Source organism: Apis laboriosa, unplaced genomic scaffold (assembly GCF_014066325.1).
Source record: "Apis laboriosa isolate Shangri-la unplaced genomic scaffold, ASM1406632v1 scaffold42_cov153, whole genome shotgun sequence".
Taxonomy (NCBI): domain Eukaryota; kingdom Metazoa; phylum Arthropoda; class Insecta; order Hymenoptera; family Apidae; genus Apis; species Apis laboriosa.
The window spans coordinates 2241681-2268071 of record NW_025223257.1 but is presented as its reverse complement, the minus strand read 5'-3'; the positions used below and the strand labels follow the sequence as shown (position 1 = coordinate 2268071).

Genomic DNA, 26391 nt, shown 5'->3' with positions numbered 1-26391 from the left:
TCCATCGTTGATAAAGATGATAAAGTGATGGTGGCCCAAATTTCTGATAGATTTTATTTTATTTCGAGAACGTTGAAATATCCGTGAAAAATAATCATAGTTATCTTATTAATTCAACGGTAAATTTTACATCAAACAAAAATTGGAAGTTTCCTTTTCCGTTTGTCGAAATACACAAACAAGAGTCGAGAAAGTAGTAAAGTAGTAAATATTCGCGAAGAGATCGTAGTTGATCTTTTCTTATTATTCTTTTTTCTTTTTTATTATTCCTTTTCGATTTTATGGATTTTGAGGATGTTGAGGAATAGAGAGAAAGAAGTCGAAATCGACTTTGTCAACTGGTCAAACGTAATGAATTCCACCGAGCTGTTTACGACTTAATGTTTGAAGCATGGCCTTGTTGATTATTCCGTACACACCAATTCGTAGCGTTCTATGAATCATTTCGACTCGTTCTCTTCTGTAAGAATCTTCTGTACTTCGCTTCGCGTCACGTCGTAAATTTTTCAACGAGGAAAAAAAAAAAAAAAAAAGAAAAAACATTCCTTCGTTCGAAATATCCGTAAAAATTATCCGATCGAATAGAACTTCGTTTAAAAATTCTCTTTCCTTGTACCACTATCTATATAAATTTTTCCTTTTGCCACTTCTCGCGAATAATCAACGCGCGAAATTCAATCCAAGTTGAATCGAGGAACGACAAAGAATTCGATTCGACGAATTAATTATTCCCGTCGGAAATCTCTCTCCTTGAGCTTAATCAATCGTGTTCTCTTTTTTTTCTATCGCTCCATCCAGTTTTAATCGATCGAAATTTTCCCACGTTCGCCTCCCAATCTCCCTCCCCCTCTCCTCCATTTCCCTTCTTTCTCGAATCTTTCATCCGCTAATTGCACGCCTCAACCTGTCCATCCAAAATACCCCCTCTCTTCGATAAGTCACCAATTACTGAATGGGCCAACCCCGCGGTACGGAATCGTATTTCCCCCGTGATATCGAGCCGGGGAATCGAATCGCAACGGAAGAAAGGGAGAGGAGGCTATTGGTCATAAGAGGAGAGGAAGAAAGCGGTAAATCAACCGGTCGTTCATTAATGTGCAAATGCGGAGAGATCGAAAAAAGAGGTGAGGATGCGCGCGGCAAGGGGTTCGAAGACTTTTCCTTCGCCCGATTCTACGAAGCGGCAATTAAGATCGGCGCGCAATTCCATCGGCGACAAGCCGCGCTCGGCCAACGCGTATTTTTCTTTCCGCCCTATTAACGAGCCTCTCCCGCGAGAATAATAATTTAATCGTCCTTGCATCCTGGTCCGTTCCTTTTTTGCGAGGAACGTATACCGGGTATGTATGAAAGGGGCAGACGAGTGAACGCGCGCAAACACGTGAACGTGGAAACGACTACGTTGTTTGACCGGTTATCGTTATACCGCAACCTAATTATCGGCCAATGGACTTGATCCGTGGAACGCCGTCCGAAATTCAATTGACGAGTTGTCCACGATTCGACGACGAATTAAACTCTTCGCTCTTCCATGCGCCCGGCCGCAACATTTACATATTTAATGCCAAGGACTTGGCGTGAGTTACGATACACGAAATGTGGGCGTTGCCCACGGCTTATTTTCTTTCGCAAGTGCGTGTGTGTATTTCTTTTTTTGTTCTTTTGATGGAGAGCCTCGTAGACGACGTGGAAATTATCCGAATATTGCTCGGGGTATAGAAGTACGTATATATATTCTGCAATTAGAATGTCTCGTGAGGGACGAACGTTGGTATTATATATATATCGTCGATCGTGGAATTTACGTGGAAATTTGCTTGACAAAGAAGAGAGGATTAAAAAGAAAAGAAAGAAAAACAAAATTTAAATTTCGCACTTGGTCATTGTTTTCTCCCGGTATTAATTCAACTTGGACGCCGTTAATTCGATGACAAAGCGCGTTTAAACGACTCGAGACATTGGCGTGCATCCGCGTGAGTAATGACGCTATGCAATGACACCGGCAAAGTCGTCCCATTGTGAACAGTGAGAGCGCATTTTACGTGGAATTTACTCGCGAATCGAGGAGCTCTATCAAACTCTACCGTTTGTCAACAAGAAGCGCGATGGCTTCATTCATCCACCCACGCGACAACCGTTTCTCCCCCCGTTCCATCGGCACGGAGACATGGTCGGCCATGCGTCCGTTAATAAAAATATCCCACGAAATTCCGCGGAATTTACCATTCCTCTTACCATTAACCGTGGCAATCTCCGTCGTAAAACCGGAGGGAACGAGCGGGCGGGTATAATCCGAAAGAGATTCAAAAAAAAAATGTCGTTTACCCGAGTAACGATGAAGTTATTTCCCGATTACAATCCTCCTCCCTTCTTCCTCTCTCCTCGCATCCTCCACCTTCTCCATCCCCGAGTTTCTCAAGCAAGGAAGCTAAGGCAATTTTACGGAAAAATGTCATCTCTCTCTCTCTCTCTCTCTCTCTCTCTGGGTGGAAGGACGCGGAGGACGCGATGGGATAGGAGGGATGCAAGCGCGATCGAATCGTTTGCGCCGTAAACTCTCGATTTACAGTGCATACGTCTCTGCCAGTGGCGGATACGATAATAAACCTATAGCCGCGATAAAGATAAACAGGTATCTCGGTAACAGAAGCGTAAACTTCTACGAGGCGAATATATCAGGTAACGATATGCTTTTTAAGGCGGCCATTATTTTCCAACTAGTTAACAACTTCTGGTTGAAAGCGGCGGGCGGGCGGGAGGAGGATATCGATTATCAACCGCCATAAATATCGTAACGATTTCACGGGGCCCTAGATGCCCGCCGCGTATCGCCAACCGATCGCGAACAACCGAAACAGGTCTTGGTGGGTTCTTTGACGTGGTGGCGCGTATCCAGCCACCACCAACAACAACACCGTGTTATACCGCGCCACGCCATCACCGACACCATAACCGCACGTGGGTGTTTAAAGGCGAAGGCTCTGCGTTCCACGAGAATCGACTTTCACGAAACGAATCGGTGCCGCCGCCGTGCGCGAGTAAACGTATCCACCGTACATGGAAACCCGTTTCCACGTTGCGTTGTTTCCTGCTCTCGCCGTGGTTCACCGTGTCGCCCTTAAATAACGCAATTAAAACGTTCCTTCACGCGGCCGTATTCGCGGAGGAATCACTTACCGTCCGCCTTTATCTTTGGACGAATGGAAAAAGTCTTAAGCGGGTAAGACTGGTTCCATTACCGGGGCCCCGACAGCCACGAAATTAACTTTAACGCGCCAAAGAAACCTGGCCAATAGGGGGATCGGGATAGCCGCGATGAGGATACGCCACGAGGCGTTTCATAAGGCGTTGCAATTAACGAGGAATATTCCTCGCGAAGGGACCTGTGTAATTAACTATTATGATTAGGTATTGTGTTTATCGTGCAAACAATTGCGCAAGGGGGAATTCTAGGAATTCTCGTTCGATTAAATTTTTAATCTTCGCCGAGCAAACTTGGGATAAAAATGAGAAATGTTTTAAAATTAACGCGCGATCTTTCAACGCTGGGAAACAGCGTTGATTGAGAAATAAATCGCGTGTTATTCCTACATAATGCGCGGACGTAATGCGCGTTGATTGAAATGCGTATTTAATTTAACTCGGATTATAATTACTCTTAATATTTGTCCGTCTCTTTGTCTCGACTCGGCTCGCATATTTACATTGGGAAAAAAAACCGAATAACGCGAGAGGCGACACGAGCTAGTCGCTTCTATCCCTACCACGGGGGAGGGGAGGGGGAACTTAAATTTTAACGAGAGACGTAAATTATATTCCAGCGTTGTTACCACGGCCAGAGTTTGGGGGGACTTTAGTGAAAGCACTCGAGCAGCTCGAACAATCTTTTCACACACGTCACACCGTTCGCCGTTGCCGTAACCACAAACACGATCCGGTAATTCGCTCCCCGTTTTAGAACTATTCACGACTCTCACCAACACCATCATATCATCTAGAATTTTTCATAATTTCCTCGATAACACACTGACATTTATACCGATCGAAAGTTCCCCATTTTTTTATCGAGCCACGTTTGAACTCGCATACATAGATAACGCCCTCGATTTCCTTACTAATTTATATCCTTCGTTAAAGCCGTTAAAAAAAAAAAAAAAGGGAAAAGAAAAATAAGAATGCCAATCGTGTATACGTACACGTACACGAAAAAGGCAATAAAGTCAATAACGTCTCTCCAAGTATCGCGTTATACGGTTTAACGAGCGACAAAGCGTCATCCGCGTAGAGGGCGCCTCTAATCTCTCTTAAGAAATACCCTACACACGGTAAACTCTTCCTTTAACTTAACGTTTTATTATTGGCTCAAGGTATTTAGACTCGAACGTGTCGAAAGAGGAAAGACATCGCTTACGTGTGTATATATACACACATATATATACATATATATATATATACATACGTACGTGTCACATGTAAACGCGCGTACGCGTATATCCGTGCGTGTACACGAACGAGTAGCAATAAATTCAAACGAAACGCTGTTTTCTAAAGTGGCGCGGGTGCGGATGAATCCGTAAAACGGGCTGCTCGAGTGTGTGTTTTTAATGGGTCGCGTGGTGGAAGAGAGAAAGCGAGGCGGAATTACAGTCGCGCCGGTAGCGCGCTTGGTATTTCGCCTGATTGGAATTAACCCGTGGTTTCGACTTTCCTAGGCGGTCTCTGTAAAGAGACGGCCAACCGCCTCGAACCTTGTCGACCTCTCGCGACGGAATCGCGCGTAAGAACTCGCGCGCGTTGTTCTTGCTCGTTTGCGGACCGTTGCGCGATTTATGGCGCGACTGCTAAGCGTGGCTGTTGCACAAGTCCCGTCCCTACGATGAAATATATTCGCGTGGACCGAATGCAACTATGATAATTACAAGGAAAACCGATGTTTCACGCGTGAAAGACAGGGACGACAACAACTAGTACACCCGCCCATTTTTCTTCCGTTTATTTCCACTCTCTCTCTCGAATCTGTCCTCCCTCTTGTTCCAACGAACAACAGTCTCGTTGCTCGCGACGATAAACTTTCTAACTGGAGCGGAGACTGGATTAATCGGGGGGGGGGAGATCGGGAGGGCTGAAAGATCGGAAACAGCGATGGCGTACGGTGAGCAACAGCGGGGAACGAGGAGTAACGAAGAAAAGGTACGTCGTTTAAAGAGTCCAGTCATCTCCGCAAGAGTTGACCTTGATCTTGAGAGGAGGAGGAGGAGAAGAGGAGAAGAGAAGAAAGAGAGAGAGAGAGAGGGAACGGTAAGGTGCACCACGAGGGCCAGAAATAAAGGCGGCAGTTAAGGCGCGTTTCGTCGCCTTCTTATTTTTGGCATTCGCGCGAATTCAAGGGGGACGTGCTAAAAATTCAATCCCACAGCTAAGAGTAACTCGTGTGTCACTCGGCTGACGTGAATGCATTCGACAATGGCACTTGGAAGAATTTACAATCCTACTCTTCTCTACGCCTCTCTCCGATCGCTAGTTTCCGAGAAAATAGTCGATTAATAGTCGGCGAATTGTGGTACTTAGAAAAAGAAAAAAAAAAAGAAAGAAAATAAAAAAATCTAAATTTTAAGAATGCAGTAATTTAAAGGGAAATAGAAGAATAGCAGAATAATATCGAAGGAAACGATCCGTTTCACGTATTTCACGACCCACGTCTATTCGTAACGCTAATAGTTCTCTATTCCAGGTCGCGAGGGTATCCCGCGCATTAACTACTCGCTCACTTTCGGCCATCGAGCAACGCTACCGAATATCCCAAACGATGAACCGAGAAAGCAAGAACCTATTCCGAGAAGGCCTCGAAAACTCGTTCTCCAACAGAAATCGGTGAAAACTGGTCGAGTCTCGAGCCCGGCCTAAAGATTGGCGTAGTCGTAGAGCAAGACGGGGAGGGGAGGGGGGAGGGGATGGCCGTGGGGTTTTTTCATGGCGTTGCGAGGGCCCGAGGAACAGCGGCGGGGCGCGACGGCGGTGGCGGTTTTCGGCTGTGCACTCTCGGCCTTAGAGAGGCCTTACCAGACGTAGCGTTTTCGTTTTCTCTCCTCTCTCGCGGTGCGCGCCGCGGTATAATGGCAACGTGTTTTCGTCTAATGTACTTTTTGTGATGTCCTTGATGGAGGAGTCTGCGAATGCAGGAGGACTAGAGGGCAGGCGCGGTGGGGCCTGCCACGGCGCGGCGAGACGGGAGAGAGAGTATCCACTCTGGATCGAAGCTAGAGAGGCAGAAGAGAGGGGGAGGGAGGGAGAGAAGGAGTTAAAGAGGAGGAGAAGGGTGGGGAAGGTGGGCAGGAGGGCCCGGCAGCACCTCAACCCACCTCAACTTCGGGCCTAGTCAAGGTCAGTGCGGCAGGCCCCACCCTCCTTGTCCCCCTCCTTCTTCCTTCTTCTCTTTCTTTCTTCTTCCTCCTCTTGCGTTCGCTCGTCTCTCCTTCCTCCTCTCTCCCTCCCTCTCTCTCTCTCTCTCTCTCTTCTCACTTGGTTCCGCCGAACGTGGCCCCGTACCGCATTATCGCGTCATACCATGTTGGGACCCACGCCCTCCTCCAGAGTTTTGCTTTTTGCCTTTTTTCCCTCTCCCCTCCAGCCCCTCGTCACCCGAGAGAAACCCGCGAAATCGCAATTAGCAGAGATACTCGGTCGATACCGGTCAGCCACCGTATTGAATCGAGACGCGTCTCGCGCAGCATTGACGAGTTATCGGTGACGATAATTCGGCACGATGATAACGATTATTCCGTTGGAGGAGGGTGGGGAAGGGAAGGATTTACGGACACGAGGAGCAGACACGAACGAATTTGATCTTTTCGAATGATGGATTTTGAAGAATGGAGCAATTTGAATCTGATGGAGGATGGGACTCGGTGGTCGGCTAATGATCGGATATCAGAATGATCCATATCGATAAAAGGAAGAAAGGATTAGGAGTCGTCCCTCTAATGATCTGTTTAATCATAAAGGCGAGGCAGGGGCCAATGGTGTTCCGGCGGTGTTCTGGGTTGAGCCGGTCATGCTCACACTTTTGCATCATGCACGTACACTAGAACCGTGTTAGGTTTCAAAGAAATGAAAGAAACAGAAGCGGCCGACGTTGATGAATGAAGCTGATGAATCAGACATCCTTCGTGGAGTATCCTCGAAAGACCTTTCTTTACGATCGCGGGTGTCATGATAAATAGACCATTTTTTTTATTCCATCGTGTGATATCCGACGGAATTATGTATGACGCGCATCCCGTGCATCCTTCGAACCTCACGAATTCACCGCGCTCTCGGCCATAAACTATAAATGAACGAATCTCTCTTACTCCTCGAGCTCTTGTTCCACGTCTTCTTCACACGTTCCATCTTCTCTTCCATCGGAAAAACGGAAATTCTTCCTCTTCGACTTTTCGTTTCAATTTGTATTCGTTTCGAATATTCGAACTTTGGTCGAATTGAAATCTCGATAGAACGGAAAGAGAAAATAATGTAATCTCTCGGAAATATATCGTCCATTGAGAAACTTGTCAAGAGGCGACAATGGTGGATCGAGGATCATCGAGAGCCGAATTTACGATTCTCCCTGTTACTCGCGTTGCATTTGCACCGCGGATACAGCTCGGAATGTCTGGTCCCGATAATGATCTACGACGAGGTAGGTGGGGTGGGATAGCGTTCTCGAGGGAATCGGCGATGAAGAGGGGCGAAGGAAGACGGAGAGATTAGGGAGCGGGGAGGGAAGTAATCTGGAGGCTGAGGAGGTGAGTGAGCGAAGGCATGCTAGTACCAAATGAGATTGGATGCTGACCGTGTAGGACGACTTTCGGGGCCCTGCTAGCCTGCCAAGAGTCTTTTAGATTCGGCGAACCCCTCCGCTCCCCTCCTCCGCCCGAATGTGCCGCCATTCGTCGGGTGTCGAAGTTGCATTACCATCGACGCCATTCCATTTCGTTTCACGGTTTCGTGGTTCTCGTATTGTGGCTGAAAAATTCTCTGCCCAACCGACCATTTTACGTTTATTCGCCGTGGACCCATTTTATTGGGGCCCTCCCGCGTTCTGGAACACGTGTGGAGGGCTACCGTTGTGACAGGCGGCGATAAAAATTTTGACGATTCAAATAGAGGATTTATGCGGCTCTAAACCAGCCGCGTAATCAGCCTTCGATTCGTTTAATTGCGTTCTGACCAGCCGTCGATCCTCTATACACACGTACGGAACACGTACACCTATAGAATTCGACCGCGAGGATTTTCTAGGCCCTCCTCTCACCCCCTCCCCTACTCTCGATCTCGCGTTGCCTCGATCGTTCCACTCCTTCTCCCGTATTCGACGTCGACTTTTCGACTTTCTAGCGATTCCCGTGTAGAGGTCTCGTACGTGTGTACGTGTGCCCACGTTCACGAAACGCACGCACATTCACACATACACACGCACAAAACGTTCCCCACTTTACCATATGGTTTACAACGTTGAACTTGCACCGCCACCATCGGCGTCGGGTTACCCACCCCTCCCTCGACTCGTTCCTACTCAAAAAAATCCGGCTGTAATGCGCCAAATGCATTCTTTGTCCGGGTACGAGTGTGAACGTGTTGCCTGTTAACCGTGTATTTTTGGACCGAGGATAAATAGAATCCATTTTTAACGCGACTTGGGCTCCATGATGATAATCATCTCATCGAGTAAAAAGTATTATATTCAAGAATTTATACATACGTATATTTCTCCGTCAAAAATCTATTTGGCAAATATATGAAAAAAAATACCTAATATATATAATATAAAATTGAACGTTGGCCGACGCTTGTTATCAACGCAACATGGACGAAATTCTAAGTTTCTCGACGAGGAAAAGAACACGAATTTCATTGCCCATGGATATTCGCGCGGTCTATTTTCTCGGCATTCCGTTTAATTACCCGTTTAATTCCCTTTTCCCGGGCGGGGAGCGTGCGTGAGGCCGCATTAATTGGGCCAGGCGACGCGCAGATGCGCGTTATGGCGTGCGTGATACATACGAGTACGAGCGGACCGAATGGTTGCAGCTGCAGGTATATAAACGAAAAGAGAGGCCAGTGCAACGGTTTCAATTGTCCGCAATATGGCTGCCGCCTCAGCTAGGCCTCATAGTCGTTATCCTTGAGAGGCCCGTGCAGCGGTTTCGTTTTGTTTTAGAACGCGGGATGCGCGCGCGCGCGGGTGCGACTGTGAAAAGAAGAAGAAAGAACGAAGCGGTAGGTATATATATATATATATATGGTCGAGGAAAGGAGGCAGAAAATATTGGGGAGAGGAGGATGGAGGAGCGAGCAAGGAGGGAGAGAGGGACAGAAAGAGAAAGAGAGAGAGGACGAGAGGAACCACGCCGAAATGAGAGCCCGAATGTAGCAAAACCGCCTATATCCGTGACTATATACCCATACCGGCGGCTTGTACAAGAAATGATAATTACCTCCCCCTCTCCCCCATCTCCTCCACCATTTCTTCCACGTCCACTATCCACCCGTATCGTTTCCTTCCTTCCCTCGACAATTACTCGTTTTATTCGAACGATTCGATTCTGCGGCTCTCGCGATTTGCGGTCGAGCCGGTCATCACGTTCCTTGGAATTATCGGGTAAAGGTGTTTTTACCGTCGTTACCCTCGATAGTTTATTAACGCGCAAATGACTGGCGTTTCGATACGATAGTAGTTGGTTTACGCGTGATGGAGCTTGTAATTCGGTAATGATCGAGTACGGTTTAAAGTGAAAAATAATCGTTTGATATCGTCGATCGTTTCGATCCCCGGATGGGGATACGGGGTGGAGATGATCCGGGATTTAAAAAAAATTAATTCTGCTCCATTTCATGATGATTTAACGCCGATACATGATGATAGATTTATTTGTTTGTTTCTTCTTTTCTGTTTTGCAACGTTTAATTGCAATTGATTCTATGGAGAGTTGTGTAAAGGTGGTTGTACGAGGCAGGGGAGAGGGTTCGGAGTTTTTATGGGCACGGTTCCCATGAAAAATCACTCCTGCTCCTCCACAATACTGCCCTCTGTGAGGCCAGTCATCCTCGATTCAACGGTCAGAAGCCATATGTTCCTGGCCGAATGTGCTAAGAAATCATTGAAGGAACCGCAGTAATGAGAGACCACCCATCGCGTGTTTCGCGGCGATCACCGGAAACTCGGATCGAAGCAGCTTCATTATGCGATTCAATGCATCGATGTTTTCGCTTAGCCACTTTTTTCCACGCCCGACCTCTCGATAATTGCATCTCGAATTATCTCCTTCTGCGGGCGGTAATGAAGATACACGTTGCATTATGCATCTCAGCTTGTTGCCATTGAGGAGTCGAGTATATCACACCCTCCCCTCAGAAATTATCCGCTTCTAACGTATCGCGAGGAAGAACAAAGTTATCTAAGTTTTCTAAGTTTCCTTTTTTTCCTTCTTTTCTTCAAAGTTGAAATATTCCATTCTCGTTCGATATATATTTTTCTCTTTGACTTATGATTATGAATTAAATCATTGGAAAAATTAAGAGGAAAATACCTTGGAAATCTTGGAAACGTTCTCGAAGAAAGAGATTACCTTCTACGTAATGCCTATAAATAATTGCAATGGAGTCTAGACGTTGAAAATCATGAAACCCTCTTCGAGGGTCTTCTGTACCTGGCATTCGAGAAATACGGTATTATGGCGGCCGTAAAGCACTAAAACACCCCGACAGTTGCGGAGGAGCAGTGAGGGAGGCCGTAAGTGGACATTAGCGGTGGCATTGTGAATCGAACCGCATCATCCAGCCGAAACCAGCCAGCTTCCATGGAGCACAAAGGGAATGCCGCCTTGGTTTGCGCCTTCTATCCTCTTTCCTTACGAATACATACATATATATATATACACACTTGCACCTATCCCACGATCTAGCCTTAGTACACACAGGTTCAGGTGTATTGGAGAAAGTCGTGGTAGTCTTACGCTTCTTGGATATTTTTGGGCTTCTCGTGGCCTACTACGAGTGGTCCACGAGTAGAGGGGATCGTTAGAGGCGACAACGCTATTGGTTACCGAGATTGCGTTACCAGGGCTCCTGATGGAAGTTACGAGTGGAATTCATCGACGGCCAAATCGAAATAACCACGATGATCCGTGAATCCGTTGAATCCGTTAAAATCTTCGTGACTAATCGATCGATAGCTAAAAATCCATTAATACTCTGCTACTTTCCTTTCGTCGAAGGAAGATTGAATTGCCAGGCGTCTATCGGACGAAGCTTTGATAAATCGACTTCTCATCCTTCCTTCGTAAAGGGGACGCGAAGTTATCTCGAATCGAAAATGCGGAAATCTATCGGCGAGCGGAGGTTGGCAGGTATTACAGCCGCGTTATTTTAAGAGATTTCAAGATCTCCAACAATGAAAACCGATTGGTTAGCTGGAATCCACTTTAGGCAGGGGTTTAACTTTCCAAGAAATGGGAGGGAGGAAGGGAGGAGGAAATTCGTCAGGTTGGGAACAATGGTGAGAGTTCGCAGAGTTTCCATTTGCATCCAATGGAAAAAATCATCCCTCAGAAGGGTCGAAAAATGACGTTTGTTATATTTGGCATGGATGGAAGGCGATTCGGCCAGGTTTTCCAGTCATTTGCGTGCACACCCGTGGGGATGGTCAAGAGTTAGGTCAGGTTAGGGCTATCCCGACCCGTGTATCTCGTTCGGAGGATAAATGCTCCCTTCGAAGAGGCTGGACTCCCGCTCGTCAAAAGAGTTTCACCTGACCCTCTTCAACCATATTCGGAGAGGGGTGCGTACATCTCACGCCCGCCATACTTTCGATTTTCCTGTCTCGGACGACAGGATCGAGTTTCTCTCTCTCTCTCTCTCTCTCTCCTTCCGAATTCTTTGATAGAAAACATTCGATCAATTCTCATTCGAAAATTTATCTTCTAATACCAACGAGATCTTCTATCTCGTTCCTTTGAATTCTTTAAGCCATTCAAAGTATTTTATAGGAAAAATAACGAAAAAGGCTGTATCAACCGAATAATTGATTAACTATACTCGAAGCCTGTTTAAAAGGGCCATTTCTATTCTATCCCATTCGATCTTTTAGTAAAGATCAATCGATCCTCTTTCCATCTTCTACCGCACACGAGTTAATCTCAAAATATTCTACGTTGAAAATAGAATAATCACGCGAATAGATGTATAACTTGTTCGATAATCTGGCAAGTAGGTTGAATACACGCACGTTGGAGATTCGATAGGTATTGGGACGATCCTTACGAAACAGGTTTCCTTAGAATCTGGCCAAAAGTAAGTGACTGTTAACGGTAGGAGAACGGGTGTGCGCGAGACTTATCATCCCCGGTTTAATAGCCGACAAGGACGGAGCGTGTGTTCTCGGTCTCGGTTCAATGTCGATAATAAAATACCGATGAAGCCGGGCCTCGAAAGACCTGTTTTCACTCTGTGATCATTCCTCACTCTTTCCCTCCTCTTTCCTCCTCTTATTCTCGATTCTCTCGACGTTAATCCGTGGAGCGTATGTAGGTGGGCGCACGCACCACGCATCCTATGGTACCTGTCAAAAACTGGCGCTGCAACAATGCCCGAGGTCTGGGGGCCCCTTGGCAGAAGTTAACCGCAGCACAGCAGGGCTGCAAGGGCCAGTTCGCCAGTTCAGACGGGCCTTTTGCGTATCGCGAGAGAAATAAGTCATCCAATGGCGTGGAACTCCAAACAATCGTCCGTTTAATTGAATTTCCCCTAACTTTCTCCAAAGTTCCTTCCCTATTCTTCTTCTAACCATTCGATCGGACGTAAAATTTCTTAAATATCCGATGAGTCTCTAAAGAGAAAGTTGATCTTCCTCCTCTTTCTCGAAGGAACAACATTTTTTTTCCTTTCCTTTCTCGCGAATGAAACGAGAATATACGGTCGATAAGGTGTTTACTTGTAAAATTGAATCGTATCTTTCTTTTATTTTATTTCTACTTCTTATTATATTTACTTATCAATTTGAAAAGTTCTATAATAAACAAGTATATTTGGATGATCGAGACACAGGTGTCTACGCCAGTGGGGCAGCAGGTCAATGCTGCCGTAAGGATCTCGGTGAGGACAAAGAGATCCTTTCCCCTCTCTGATCTTTTCCTCCCTCTTCAACAATCTCCCCCCTCTCTTTCTCTCTCTCTCTCTCTCTCTCTCCCCTTACCCTCTGGACTAGCCGTCATTGCACCGATGCAAGTGTGGCCGAATCGCGCGCACGTTAACTCCAACGACAAACTGCAGCTGCCGAATGCAACACCCCATCCCCTCCCTTCCCTCTCCTCCAAAAAAAAAAAAAGAAAAAAGAAGAAAGAAGAAATTACAATCTTCCTCTTGTTGGTTTCTTCGAAACCGCTAAATAAAAATTATTCGATCAGAAATATTCTTCTGACAAATCATCGTGGTTAACAGCGACCACGCAACGTTTCTTCCTTCCTTCCTTCCTTCCTTCCTTCCTTCCTTCCTTTTCTTTCTCTTCTTTTTTCATTTCAAGCAGAGCCAACTGTACGGCAAGCGTGTATAGTAATATTATTCTTGATGTTCGAGACACGAAACGACGAGAAGAAACGAAGGAAACGAGAGGAGAGCGTATCTGTGTACCTGGCTACATTTCTCGACGGTGAAAACGAGAGCGCGGTTAGGAATTTACACTTGAAAGGTCGGAATTAACGCTTTCTTTTTCGGGCCCGTTTAGGGCCCTCGTTAGTACCATTGTCGCGGCTCGCGCGTCCCTAGCCTCACCGATTCTCTTCCCCGAAACGAATTAAGGCGGTGCCATTATTCCGGCGTGTTTTCTTTTGCGTGCGGACCCCGTGAGTATTATTTTGCGGTTCGTTTTGCCGGTCTTCTCGAATCGAGACGAGTCGCAACCCCGTCCTCCCCCTCCCTCCAAGCGCAAACGGAGGAAACGAAGCGAAGATGATTGAAAAGAAGTGCGAAGAGAAAAGTTTTGGCAAAAAGCGGTACGAAAGAGTGATTCTTGAGCGTGCAATCGACTTCCCCTCCCTCCTCGAGATTTATGCTTCGTTGTTTCAATAGAAGTTTTCACAGTTCAGTTTTTGGTGCTTGTTGAAAGAATTCGAGTCTCGCGAATTGAATTTACTTACGACGATCGTCGATCTCGGAGGCACGCACAGATTCACTAATTGCAGATCATCGCGACCCTCGTGCAGCGTGGCTCTTCCGTTCGACCTTTCCTGGAAAGTCCATCAAATTCTTAATATTGAAAACGATTCTTTTCCTTTTCGTTTCTTTTTTTTTTTTTTTTTTTTNNNNTTTTTTTTTTTTTTTTTTTTTTTTTTCGGTGCAACGGTGCTTTAATCTTCGCGCTGTGCGATAAGACGAAACAGGCAGAAGTGTTTACGTTTAAATTACGTTTAATAATCTCTCCTGTGAAGTGAAAATTTTCTCCAAAAGAGGAGTCGACAGGGTGACGAACGTTTTAAAAACGAATCGAGAAGAAATATTAACTTCTTTAATCGAAATTGAACTCCGCCATTCTCTCGAGAAACAATCTCGAAACTTCGAGCAACATTCCGTATTTAATACATTAATCATTATTGGCGAATAATTTGCATAGATCCGACCAAGAGATGCGCATATATCTTTCTCTCGCCTCGCTACACGAGATCCTTCATCGAGCACTGTTTCATCGGCGAAGGGACTCCCCAAGGACCTTGAGGCGAAGCCAAAAAAAAAAAAAAAGGAAACGAGGAAAAAAAAGACAGTTTCTTGTACAGTTGACCCTGCCTTTTCTCCCTCCCCCTTTACGATTCTAGTCCCGCGCATTGGACGGAACGATCTCGAGCATAGAAAAAAAAAAAAAAAGAAATAAAAAAAAAAAGAAAGAAAGAAAGAAAGAAAGAAAGAAAGAGGACGATTGGGTCAAGAAGTCTTGCGGATTCCCTCCAACAGTTGGAGTACTAATGATCCAACCTGGCCGAGGTACATCAACGAGGTATCCGGTGTATCGTGTAACCCGCTAAGTGAAAATGCGCGTAGATCCAGCTGAGATACAAGATCACCGGCCCGCCCCCTCTCTGTCGCCCGCCTAGTCTCTCCTTGCGAGAAACAATAAAAGCGGTAAACCGGCACCGACGTAATCCCGCAGGACCCACAGCCCTCGTTCCACGCCCGTGAGCCCCGGATCACGACGACACACACGGACAAGAGGGCTCCGTATCCAGATTTTTCGGGGTGTGCAGCGTGTCTAATCCTAATGCGAGGACTTGGAAACGTTGCACGATTGCTTATGGCCGCTCGACAAAGGAGCCGTGACGACGCCAAGGATCTACCAGCCGCCATTTATCCGTCTGTTCCTGTTTTCTTGGCGCTGCGTTTATCACGTTTATGGGCTTGAGACTTTTTTCTTCTTCTTCTTCTTCTTCTTTTTTCGCTCACGCGCACGCGCACGATTGTTCATTTCGTAATCGTCGAATTGTGGAATTTTTTTTTTTTTTTTTATTTTCGTAATTTATTGCGTAAAAATGTCCGTTACGTTTCCCCGCACAATCGTTTATCGCGTAAATTATTGCGCGATAATTTATCGATTAACCGTAGCCGATGCTCACGTAGCAGCATAATCAACCGATTCAGAATTCTTCAGAAGGAAGAGCATCGACGAATTTTTCAAGCTATTTTTTCAAGCTTGGGAGAAAAGAATCAGAAAAATTAACACTTTCGATTGAATATTTTCTAATCTCTTTTTTTCTCTTCCCATAAAATGAAATGGTGATGCATTTCGAGCCGAATAAGAGTTTTCCACCGCGTAATTCATTTCGTTAGCCGTTGGTTGTGGCGTTGGAGGGTGGAAGATTTTCGCGCGTCATCCTTCCCGCATCAGCAACGTCGATGTTGGGATCGGGTCTGATCCGTGGAAAGAGGACAGACAATCCCCTCCGCACAAACCCCCTCGACTTTTCGACTTCACCCAACCATATACCTATTCGATCTCGACGTGAACCCCGGAAAATTTATCTCCTCCTTTTCTTTTTTCTTCTACTTCTTCTTCTTCTTCTTCTTCTTCTTCTTCTCATCCCTTCCTCTTCCCATTTTTCGAACACAGACGCCCAGAGTTTCCCATGAGCGTCGTAGGTATCGACACTCTGGACGAAAGAGATCGAAAGATGGGAAGCGAGAGAAGCGAAAAACGGACGCGAGGAAGAGAGAGAGAGAGGAAGAGAAGAGCAAGTGAGAATATATACCTGCTGGTGGATATTAAAGCGAACATCATACCCTCGTCACTTTTACTGGCCCTCTATCTATCTCCTTCCCACCCCATCCTCTCGTCCTTGTTACATCCAGACAAGCGGTTTCTCCACTCTCCTCTTCCTCCCTTCATCATTCTATCCTCCTCGTACCAACGTATCGTATCCTGCAAGTTAAACACATCGAGAAGGAGGATGCTTTGCCCGGACACACAACTGCAAAGTCAAATCCTCCACGTTTCCTCCTCTGCCTCGGTTCGTAGTAACCCAACCTAAAGCCATCGATGATGGGGAGAAAGAGAAAACCGAGAGGGAGAGAGAGAGGGAGAGAGAGAGAGGAGCTCCCTTCTCGTGCACTTATGCTGCATTCCAGGCTTAGACGCTCGTTTCTACTCTCCATTTTCATCGTTCTCGCTTTACGGTCGCGTCGTTAGCCCTAAAAGCGACCCGTGCTCTCTCTCTCTCTCTTTCTCTCTCTCGCTCTCTCTCTCTCATTCTACCTCCCCTACTCAACGTCGACGTTGGTTTCAGAGGCTCACCTGCTCGGATGGATGATGGGCCGCGGCTTAATCCCCCCGCGATATCGTGGCGGGGCCGAGCGTTACCTCGCCGACTTACCAACGAGCAAACGTGCTACTCAGGATTAAACGTCACTTCTCGCTGTAGGATCGCGTAGGAAATTTTTCAACGAAATTAAAATCCTTCCTTCTCCACTGCTGGGATATTAGAGCTAATTGCCTCGATTAAATTGCAATTTGCATTTTCCTTGCTCGTGTTCTTGCTCGATTAGTTTCGAAGGATAGAAACAAGGGAAGTCAGAGCTTTGTACGGTCGGTCTACGCAGGTGAAGTCGTTTGAACACCCGCGCCAGTCGTCGAGTCCATCGATAAAGCGTATCAACTCATCAGCTTACGTTTCTCTCCTCTCGAAAAACCTCGAAACGTCTCGGCCCAGCCGATGCGTACAGATACACACATTCGACTGATTACGTTGATTGCGAGGGTAATGAGAGATCGGTCACCCGTCCCTGCTAAACGTCGCGTGTATCCTCGCTTGCGTCTATAATTACTCGCCTCGAAATGCTCGAAGTGTCCTCGAACGAGGAGAGCGGAGAGAGAAGGAAATGGAAGTTTTGGTCTCTGGAAATCAAAGGTGCAACGAAGAGAGAGAGAGAGAGAAGAGGAACAATGGCGTTGCAAAGTTGCAACATGTGGTTACCGAGGCGTGAACCACATCACCCTCGTACGTCAAGGTGCATCTTGGATCCTTATTCGCCGCGCGTGTCGAGATTTGTTACGAATCCTCAATGCCCGAAACTCCCTTTCAGCGATCGAGAAAGACTCGTACGTACGCTTCTCGAGATGAATGAGGGTGTGGAGGGGGGTTGGAGTCACGCAACGAGGCAGCTACGTGACCCATCACCTCCGCAGGCAGATTATCGGGAAGAAGTTTGCGCTTCAGTTCCTAGAGTTTGAAAACGTTTGAAAGAGAGAAAGATCGAGGGTTATGCGAGGAGAAAATCGTATTTTTTCGGTGGCCAGGGGATTCAATTTGAATCGTCTGCGCGTGCACGTGACCGCGCAATCTTGAATATCGAAAGAAAAAAAAAAAAGAAACGAAACGAAATTCGAATCGCGAATAATGGATAAAAAAATATTTTTGTATTAACATTTGTTCTGTGCGACTGTGAAACGGTATTATCGGTATTATTCCTCTCGTCGTTCGCTCGTTTTTCTCGCCGCGGTGAGAGTAATTGCTCGGAATCACGTAGGCCGTGAGCCGTGTCGATGGAAAAAGGGAGAAGAATGTTAATCGAAAGATAAAACAACAAACGGGGAGAACTGTTACTTAATGTACACGCCGCCTGGTATCGACAGCCGGCCCGAAATTTATTAAACGTCGCCGTAAGAACGGACCTGCGGCGATCGTTTCAGCGGAAAAGCCGTGGCCAGTTAGATGGAGGTTCGTTAAAAACTAGTTCTAACGGTACCGGGATAGGACAGATTTTCTTGCAACACGGTATTTCCTGATATAACGCAACTCGCCCGGCCTCACCGACGCACGAACGCTTGTATTTATAATAACTCGCGCTCTTGCACGAGTAATAACCAGTCCTTCTGTAATTGCCCGAGCCACACCGCGTCCTCCTACGCGTATCACGCACGCTTTACGGATTCCTTTTCGATCCCTACCCTACTATATCGATCGGAATTCTACGGGATAATAAAAAGAAAAAAGAAAAAAGAAAACCGGAAACCGAGAGAACTAGTTCGACAGAATTAATTACATCTCTCGGTAATAATAATCAGAATCGTTTTCCTTTAGACTCTCTCGTTCTCTCTCGACGATTTTCAACTTTATTTCAAGTTGGAGCAAAATCGAGCGGGCGAATAATTTTCTACGTGTGCACACCGGCGTGCAACCTGTAATTACAAGATGGATAGCGATAGGCACCGCATTACTATTTTCGCATTTCCTTTTCGTAGCCATTCGAATCCGCGATTAATCACGATTCTTTCCGAGTCGAAATGAAAATTTTATCTTCCGTCTCGTCTCGATCCGTCTATACGCTGGAGAAAAAGGGAGAAAGGGAAAGAGGAGAAGAGAGAGGAAGAGAGAGAGAGAGAGAGAGAGAGATCGAAGCGAGAAGCAGTTAGTCGCGTTAGCGCCGCAACGAAAGAGCGGCTCGCGCCCAACACGGCGCAATCTGGTCCCGATCGGTGCACGCTCGAATGCGCCCGCGTCCACAGCCGCGGCTGATCTTAATTACAATCGCAAATGAGACGGCGAGCGGATAATTGCGGCGCATGTCGCAAGTCGCTACAATGTCGTCCGGCTGGTGTCCCTACGGTGGAACACGGCCACGTATAGGCCACGTTTCTAAAAGCGAAAATAGCGACCATTATGCGACGAAACGGTCGATCGTTTCCCCCTCGTATTTTCGTTCACGCTTCCGTGAAACAAAATTTAGGAAAGATTATTTTATGCATCAGTTTTGATACGAGACGCGATTGCGAAGAAAAATATCGATTTCTTTGTTTTATTATAATTATTATATTTTCATGAATTTTATACGGATGGAACGAGATATATGTATATATGCTACTACAATTGCTACTACTATTACCACTACTAAGGATCTAGAAGACGACAAGTTCTTATCGAGGTCGAAATAATTGATTTAATAGCGTTGTGGCTTGTTTCCCGGAAGAAACGAGCGCAGTTTCCGGAATCTCTCGAGGAGGGAAACGTGTCGAAACGATGAATCCAATTACTCTTGTTACTTTTATGCGATAAACAAGTGAATCGAGTAAGTGAAGAAGAATTAAGAATATCGAGGAACGTTCTCTTCGATAAATATCTTTAAAGTTTCCTCTTTCCGACCGATCGACGAAAGATCGAAGAATATTTAATTTCCGTGTTATCGAAATATTTTATCCAACGCGAAATGCTTTTCCACGTTTAAAAAGAATTGGTGATTTGATTAGCGAGTTCCTAACTAAGGAAAACGTTTCACTCACGTCGTCCCTAACGGCCTTTCAATTTCGAAACGGTGTCATAGCGGAATCGTGAATTCCGTAGAGCGATAAAAAACTGGAGAAACGCCGCGTGCTGGATAATTATTGGATTATCCCGCTTTTAACCGCAACTTTACACCTGTGCACCATATATTCTCCTTTATTAAGTGTTAGCCGGCTCGGTCTCGTGCATTCTAGCGACTGCAGTCGATCGATAGTTCGCCAATGCGTTTCCGTTGACACCCTTATAGGCGATACAGTTGCACTGGCGCATAAGTAATGTTTATATTTAGATCTTTTCCACCTTCGAACCTGTCCACCTTTGCGACCACCACGAGACTCTTCTTAGACTCCTTTCCTTTCCAAACCTTCCATCCAACGTTCCCTTACTTTCCTTCGTCGCGTTGTAATTGATGAACAATTTTATTGAAAAATTTGGAAATGGGACATCTAGATTAAACTCTAAAAGAAGAATCCTTTTCTAAATTATTTTATGTGACACTTTTTTTCTCAATCGATCGCCGTACGAATCTCGTGATGAACGTGTCTTTCAACGAACGAGCTCCGCGCGTTCTTCAACGCGTATTTACCAAGCACACTTTCGCCGATTCAACTAAGATTTCACTTATTAAACGGCGGTAAATCATTGGGCCGTGCCACCTCGTATCGTTTATCTCCTCGCCTGCGTATGTGATAATCCGTTTTGTCCGTTTATCCACCCATTTATTAAATATGTAAATCGCGTAAACTTTCATTTTTATGCGGCCACGGCCTACAGTTTATTGCCTGCCGTTTGCCAAACGATCGCCATCCGAACCGATGTATATTGGCCGATATTTCGCCTCCTGATAGTTAAAACTAAAAACCGCCCCTTCGAGGGGACGGACGATCGATTAACCGATGACGCGTATCCGGCGACGACTCGTGCGACCGCCTCAATTCTTTCCAGCCAGACAAATTCACGGATTTCTATCCTATCCGTGAGGACGATATTCCTTCCTCCCGCGAAAAAAAAAAAAGGTTTTTGCGTTTCGATCGATTCTCCCCCTTTCTCCTCTCCTTCCTCTTTCTCCGATTCGACTCGATAATCTCGACGACGATTATTGACGTTTTTCGCTGCCGCGAGGAGATACGAACTCATTATTCGAGCCGGACTTTATCTTATCTAGCTTGTAAAGCTGGTAAACGATACATACGTGGAAATAGTGGCCTGGTTTCACTCTCCTTGTATCGCGCGCAAAAATGATGTAAAGCAACTAGGGGGACAAGCCGTGTCTAATAGGCCGGCTTTGAGCGAGACGTTTTTACAATTACGACCGATAGAATCGAAGCAATTAGTATTTCTAACCGTGCAACGTCGATTATTTGCGTTTGATCTTGATATGATTAATTATAAATCTCTTAAAGATTTTGCGAGATATATAATTAAGGATTTCTTTTTTTTCTCTCCAATTTTTTCCTCGTTATATTAGGTGTAAATTATTAGGACTACTCTCTCTCTCTCTTTTTTTTTTTTCTTTAAATATCTCCTATATTCACGAATGTGAATTTATACTTTATGAATTTTATTACTTTTACGAATACTATTCTTATCTTCTTTAATTATTTCATTCGTAAATTTTGAGTCATTCGTGAATTATCTCCTCCCCAAACTATATACTTCTATTCAACCGTTTTCTGGAAAGGAGCAGTTGGAGGAGTTCGATTTTCGAGTTGAATAATCACGAAGCAGGTCTGAAGAAGAGGAGGAAAAGAAATTTCGAAGGAGAATTTGATCCAGAAATATTCAATTAAAAAAAAAACCCGTCAAAACTCGAAATCCCGAACGATGATTTGGCCGAGCCTCGTTCCGAATCACGAATCCACGGTCAGAAATAAACAGAAAAATCCGTAAATGAAACGCAGGTAAATCCGAAGAGGGCGAGGAGACGTTCGTGTATTTCAGACGTTCTGGAATGCCGTCTTATATAAAATGATACACTCGTGCGTGATCTATCTATCAAAACTGGATTTCTGGGCCCACGATTTCCGGGAATAATAATAGAATACAAGCACGAAAGATTCGTTGCTACGCCCAACCTCGAAATGAAAGAAAGAACACGGTGGCCATGTGTAATGAGTATAATCAAAACGATTTAGTAGGAAAGTAGCCGCGAGCTATATACGCGTTATAACACTCTCTCCACCATACACGTGTACGTATACGTGCAGTTGAATTTGAATTTTCGGCCGAGACGACTTTTACCTTTACACAGGGGCCGGTAATATTCGCCGGTCACGAAGACGCCATCTGATGGACGACCAAATTGCCGGGTCCGACCGTCTTAGAACTGCCCTTTTCCTATTCGTCTCTAGCTTCTTCTGCATTATTCTTCCCGTTCTCGTCTAGCTTCCTCCATACTTTTTTTTTTTGCGGCGAGGCATAGCTACCGGCGAATCCAAATCCATCCGCCAACGTCCCTCCTCTGTTCGCAGATGTTTGCCGCCCGTCTACGCTTTATCTATCTCCCCCACCCCCAAATCTGTGGTGGCGAACCGCAACAAGATTCGGCCGGTATACACTTTGATTCGTAGCTATACACGATGGCGTGTCGAGATAATTGGAGGATGAGATCGCGTCTGGTCTTGTGTCTAATTCGTCTTTTACGTCTAGAATTATTACGTATAATAGGAATCGAACGATTTCAGAGAATCGAATTTTATTACGAGCATCGAAGATAAGCGATAAGATAAAGAGAAGGATGAATTTCTATTTCCATCGTATCTACCTAGAACGCAATTTTCAATCGTGTATAACATAATAAATAAATCTCCGATCGAATATATTTTTGTATACCAAGCTGTGTTTGTCTTGGCTCGTTCGAGAATCGAGTCTTCGAAGGTGTCTCGAATATATATATTATAACACCCTGTATACGCGACGACGTGGAAACTTGCCAATATGTGGAAGGAGAATACGTAAAAGTTCGATTAACGTCACCGGCAATAGAACGTTCCATTCTATCGACAAAGTGATTCGAGTGGAGGCGAATCACGTTCTCCAACGAGACGGACCATCGTCTTTATATTTCTCTATCTGTCTCTCTCTTCCATCGAAGATTCGCCTCGAAAATTACGGCTAGCGAAATGTTCACTCGAGGGAGATCTGTTCCAAGGGAAAATCGTGTATCCTCTCCAATAACTTCATTCCTCGGCCGGGTCTCGAGCGGAGGGCCAGGTATAAGAACAAAGGAACGAGGAGGAGGAAGAAGGTCACGAGCGAGGAAGAAAAACGACACGTAGATGGAATTACCGTCTGGTCCACCGATATATATACTTGTATGGTATATATCGTCGCCGTGCCTACACGGTAGATTTATGTAGGTGCGCAAGCAGGAGGTATTATGGTGGATAAACTAGGAGACCGGTGACCTAACTGGCCGCTTTCGAATCGAACGTTACACCACCCTGGCCAAACCAACACCCGTCCAAGGATCTTTGTTCTCTCCGCCCATGCTCCCAATTACGGTGCCTACACGTAATCATCTCTAGGTATTCAAACTTAATTAAAATTCTTCCGTAAGTTTTTTTCTTTTTTTCTCTCTCTCTCCCCGCTCGAATAATAATTATTTACACGATAATTACGCTCCTTAATTAAAAACGTCGTAACATTGAAAAGGAAAATTGAAATATACCCTTGTCGGGGGAAGGAAAGAAATGAGAACTAATTTTAAAACTCCTCGTTCACTTTCGCTTCGCATTGCGTAATAAGTAACTATTATCGGTTGAAAAATCGATCGGTTATTTTCACTGCTTTTTCCCTTCCCCCAATTTTTCCCCATCTACTGTGCGTATATAAATAAACGTGCATCGAGATTAGTGAAAAAATGACGACAAGGCGCGTTACGTCACGGGAAGGGTAACACCGTCCAAGAGAGTTCAACAGCCTTTCGACGTTGCGAGAACAACAGCAACGACAACAAGAACAAGGAACACGGAGAGAGAACGGTCGAGGTTGCGTACAAGGCGACATAGAGAAAACCGTCTCTTCTCGCCGAAGGGGGTCGAGATTATCGTTCGTGGGCTGGAAAGCCGAGGATAAACCGATGAAGGGTTGCTCTTCCAAACCAGTGGCGCGTGCCTGCCGTTGATCACCCCTTCCACGCTATATTATACCGATGCAACCCCGTTGAATCACGCCCCAATAGCCTGTTCAGCTGTCGCAAAAACCGGCTACACACACACAACCGATTTCTCTCCAAGAACGAAATCTCTTAACAGAGGAACGTATTAATTTCTTTTTGTATTTTTTTATTTTTTTTTTTTTTTTTTTCTCTTTCGATCCACTCGGTCGAATCGTTTAATCGGCCACGTGAACGACTCGAGAGATGCAGAAAAAGGTTTATTAAAATACGATAATCTTCCTCGCCGTTTACCTGAACCTTGTCTATATATATATATATAATATAAAAGTTTTGAAAGGGATATAGAAAGGAAAGGGATTGTTACGTAATAATGGCTCGATGTATATTTATTTCTGGATCGCCTTGGTCTGCCTTTGGTCTGGAGTGGAGAGAATATCTGCAACGGGTACTCTGATTATTCTTGTCCTATATGAACGAGGAGGAAGCTTCCGTTTTATTTTAAACGGTACGATTCATCCTCCATCCCGAGATTGATGTTTAATATTCAGAATCTCAGAGAGAGAGAGAGAGAGAGAGAGAGAGAGAGAGTCGATTAACATAAAATGGAAGATGGAATTTTACTACTTTTGCATTTACATGACTTCCAGATTCTTGCTCTTAACGACACTTTGTTTTCGTAGGTTCAGAGGCCTCTGTCCGGATAATGGATAATAAAAAATCGAAGTTCGAACCACGAAACAACCCACACGTGTCCTACGAAACTGTAGCCTCGATAGTTCACGCGATATATAGGCACCTGGCCATGTGTGTATGCGTGTAGTAATCCCCGCTGCTTGTATTTCCGCCTATTAATTTGTATAAGGCGATTGTCTCTCCTTCTTTTCCATAGTTTTTTCTCGGTCGAAAGCCGCAGCATGGTAACCAGAAGGTAATTCGAGCACGGTTAAACGGGGGCCTGGGGAGCAAGAAGTCCCTTATGCTCTCTAAGTACTTAATAAGGTCCGACAAGGGCGTCCCTAAAGCCACTTTAACCGTGTGTTCCCCTTTTGGGATTAAGATTCTCGACATGCCGGAAGAAACGGCGGAGAAGAAATGCCGATAATCGTTTTCTAAACGTTTCTGTTTCTTTTTTTTTTTTTTCTTTTTTTCCTCCCATTCCGTTCACAAGGGGTAATATTTATTCGAGCGATGCGCTTGTGATGTTTATTAAACGTACCAAGGAAGATCGACCAAGGATGAAGAATCTCGAGAGCCAGGGAATAAAAATGGGGCATAGCGTAATTCGTTATATATATATATATGTGTGATAACGTTCTCGAAATTTTTCTTTTTTTTTTATAGATAAATTTTCAACATTTCAAACTTTGCAATTCTCGAAATCTTCAAGATCTTCGAGATTTGGAAAATTTGTTGTAAATTTGTTGTAAACAAAAAAAATATGAGAGAGTTTTTGTTAAACGATGGGGTGTCGCGAGGAGGGCGATTTAAACATTTTTCTGCTCGCTGCGACGAGTGTTTTAATCGTATCTTCAACTGGCGTACACCTAGGACTGTCGTGGGATCCCATCCGGACTGACCGCATTCTCACCCGCGTGACGTCAGCATCGAAAGAGATCCTCTTTACCATGGAGCTCTGGAGTAGAGGAAGCTCATGAATTTGCGCCTGGCTACATGTCGGCCGGGCGACCTTAAAAATTCCCGGTGTTCGTTTATGGCCAGCTAATTAGATTTTTATCTTCATTAACGGCCCGCCCGACGAATCCAGTCCCGTGAATCGTTTCTTCTTCGTCGTTCACGGTTCACGCGTTGCTCCACCAGTGTACCGGGTGTCTCTCGATTAATTCTCATCGATTACCAACACTTTATTTCTTTTTCTTCGAAAGATATTTCATCTTTTCAATAATTGATTAGAAATCTTAAAAAAAAAGTAAAAATGGAAGTAGAATTCCAAAAATTCTTAACGCGTTAAACGTTAACCGATCTTATAAAAAGTATGAATCCTTCGCGTCTATTTCTCAAAATACGTGAGATTTGTTGTTTTTATGGAATCGTTTTTAAAGAAAAAATAGAAAAGAAACGACGATGGTGATAGTATACGGCAGGATTCGTGAAATTTCTCCTCTGCGGGGCAATAAACTATTGACCATATATGCGTCATAAACAAATCACAAAATCAACAACAAGTCCCTGTACAAACACGTTTCGTCGATACTTTCCTTTCAGCTTCTTTCTCTCTACTGTAAAAATATCACGTCTCACCTAAATGTTTTTAAATCTCTTGGTGGACGTGCGTACGCCCCTCCTTCGCGTACCGAAAAATCTTCCCTTTCGATCTATCCATCATTCCCAAAATATGAAAATACTTCTCAAAAGAGAGAGAAAGAGAAGAAAAAGATGTAAGATATCGTACATTTTCGCGAATCCATCGATTAAGTTCTCGAGAAAAAAAAAAAAAAAAAAAAAAAAAAAAAAAAAAAA

The 26391-nt window shown here is 45.0% G+C and overlaps 1 protein-coding gene across 10 annotated transcripts in view; it reads right to left on the bottom strand.

Annotated features, from left to right (window-relative positions):
• The window catches only part of LOC122716163 (voltage-dependent L-type calcium channel subunit beta-2), a 74594-nt gene that overhangs the window by 31020 nt on the left and 17183 nt on the right, over positions 1–26391 (bottom strand). For 7 of the 10 annotated variants that reach the window (XR_006346973.1, XR_006346974.1, XM_043938994.1 and 4 more), the window contains exon 3: positions 14172–14261. The exons of the other annotated variants lie outside the window; for them this stretch is intronic. Coding sequence is in view for 5 of the 7 variants with exons in the window: in XM_043938994.1 (XP_043794929.1) it covers positions 14172–14261 (90 nt within the window). In the remaining 2 variants the exon portion in view is untranslated. The remainder of the gene's footprint in view (positions 1–14171; positions 14262–26391) is intronic. 10 annotated transcript variants of the gene reach the window in all.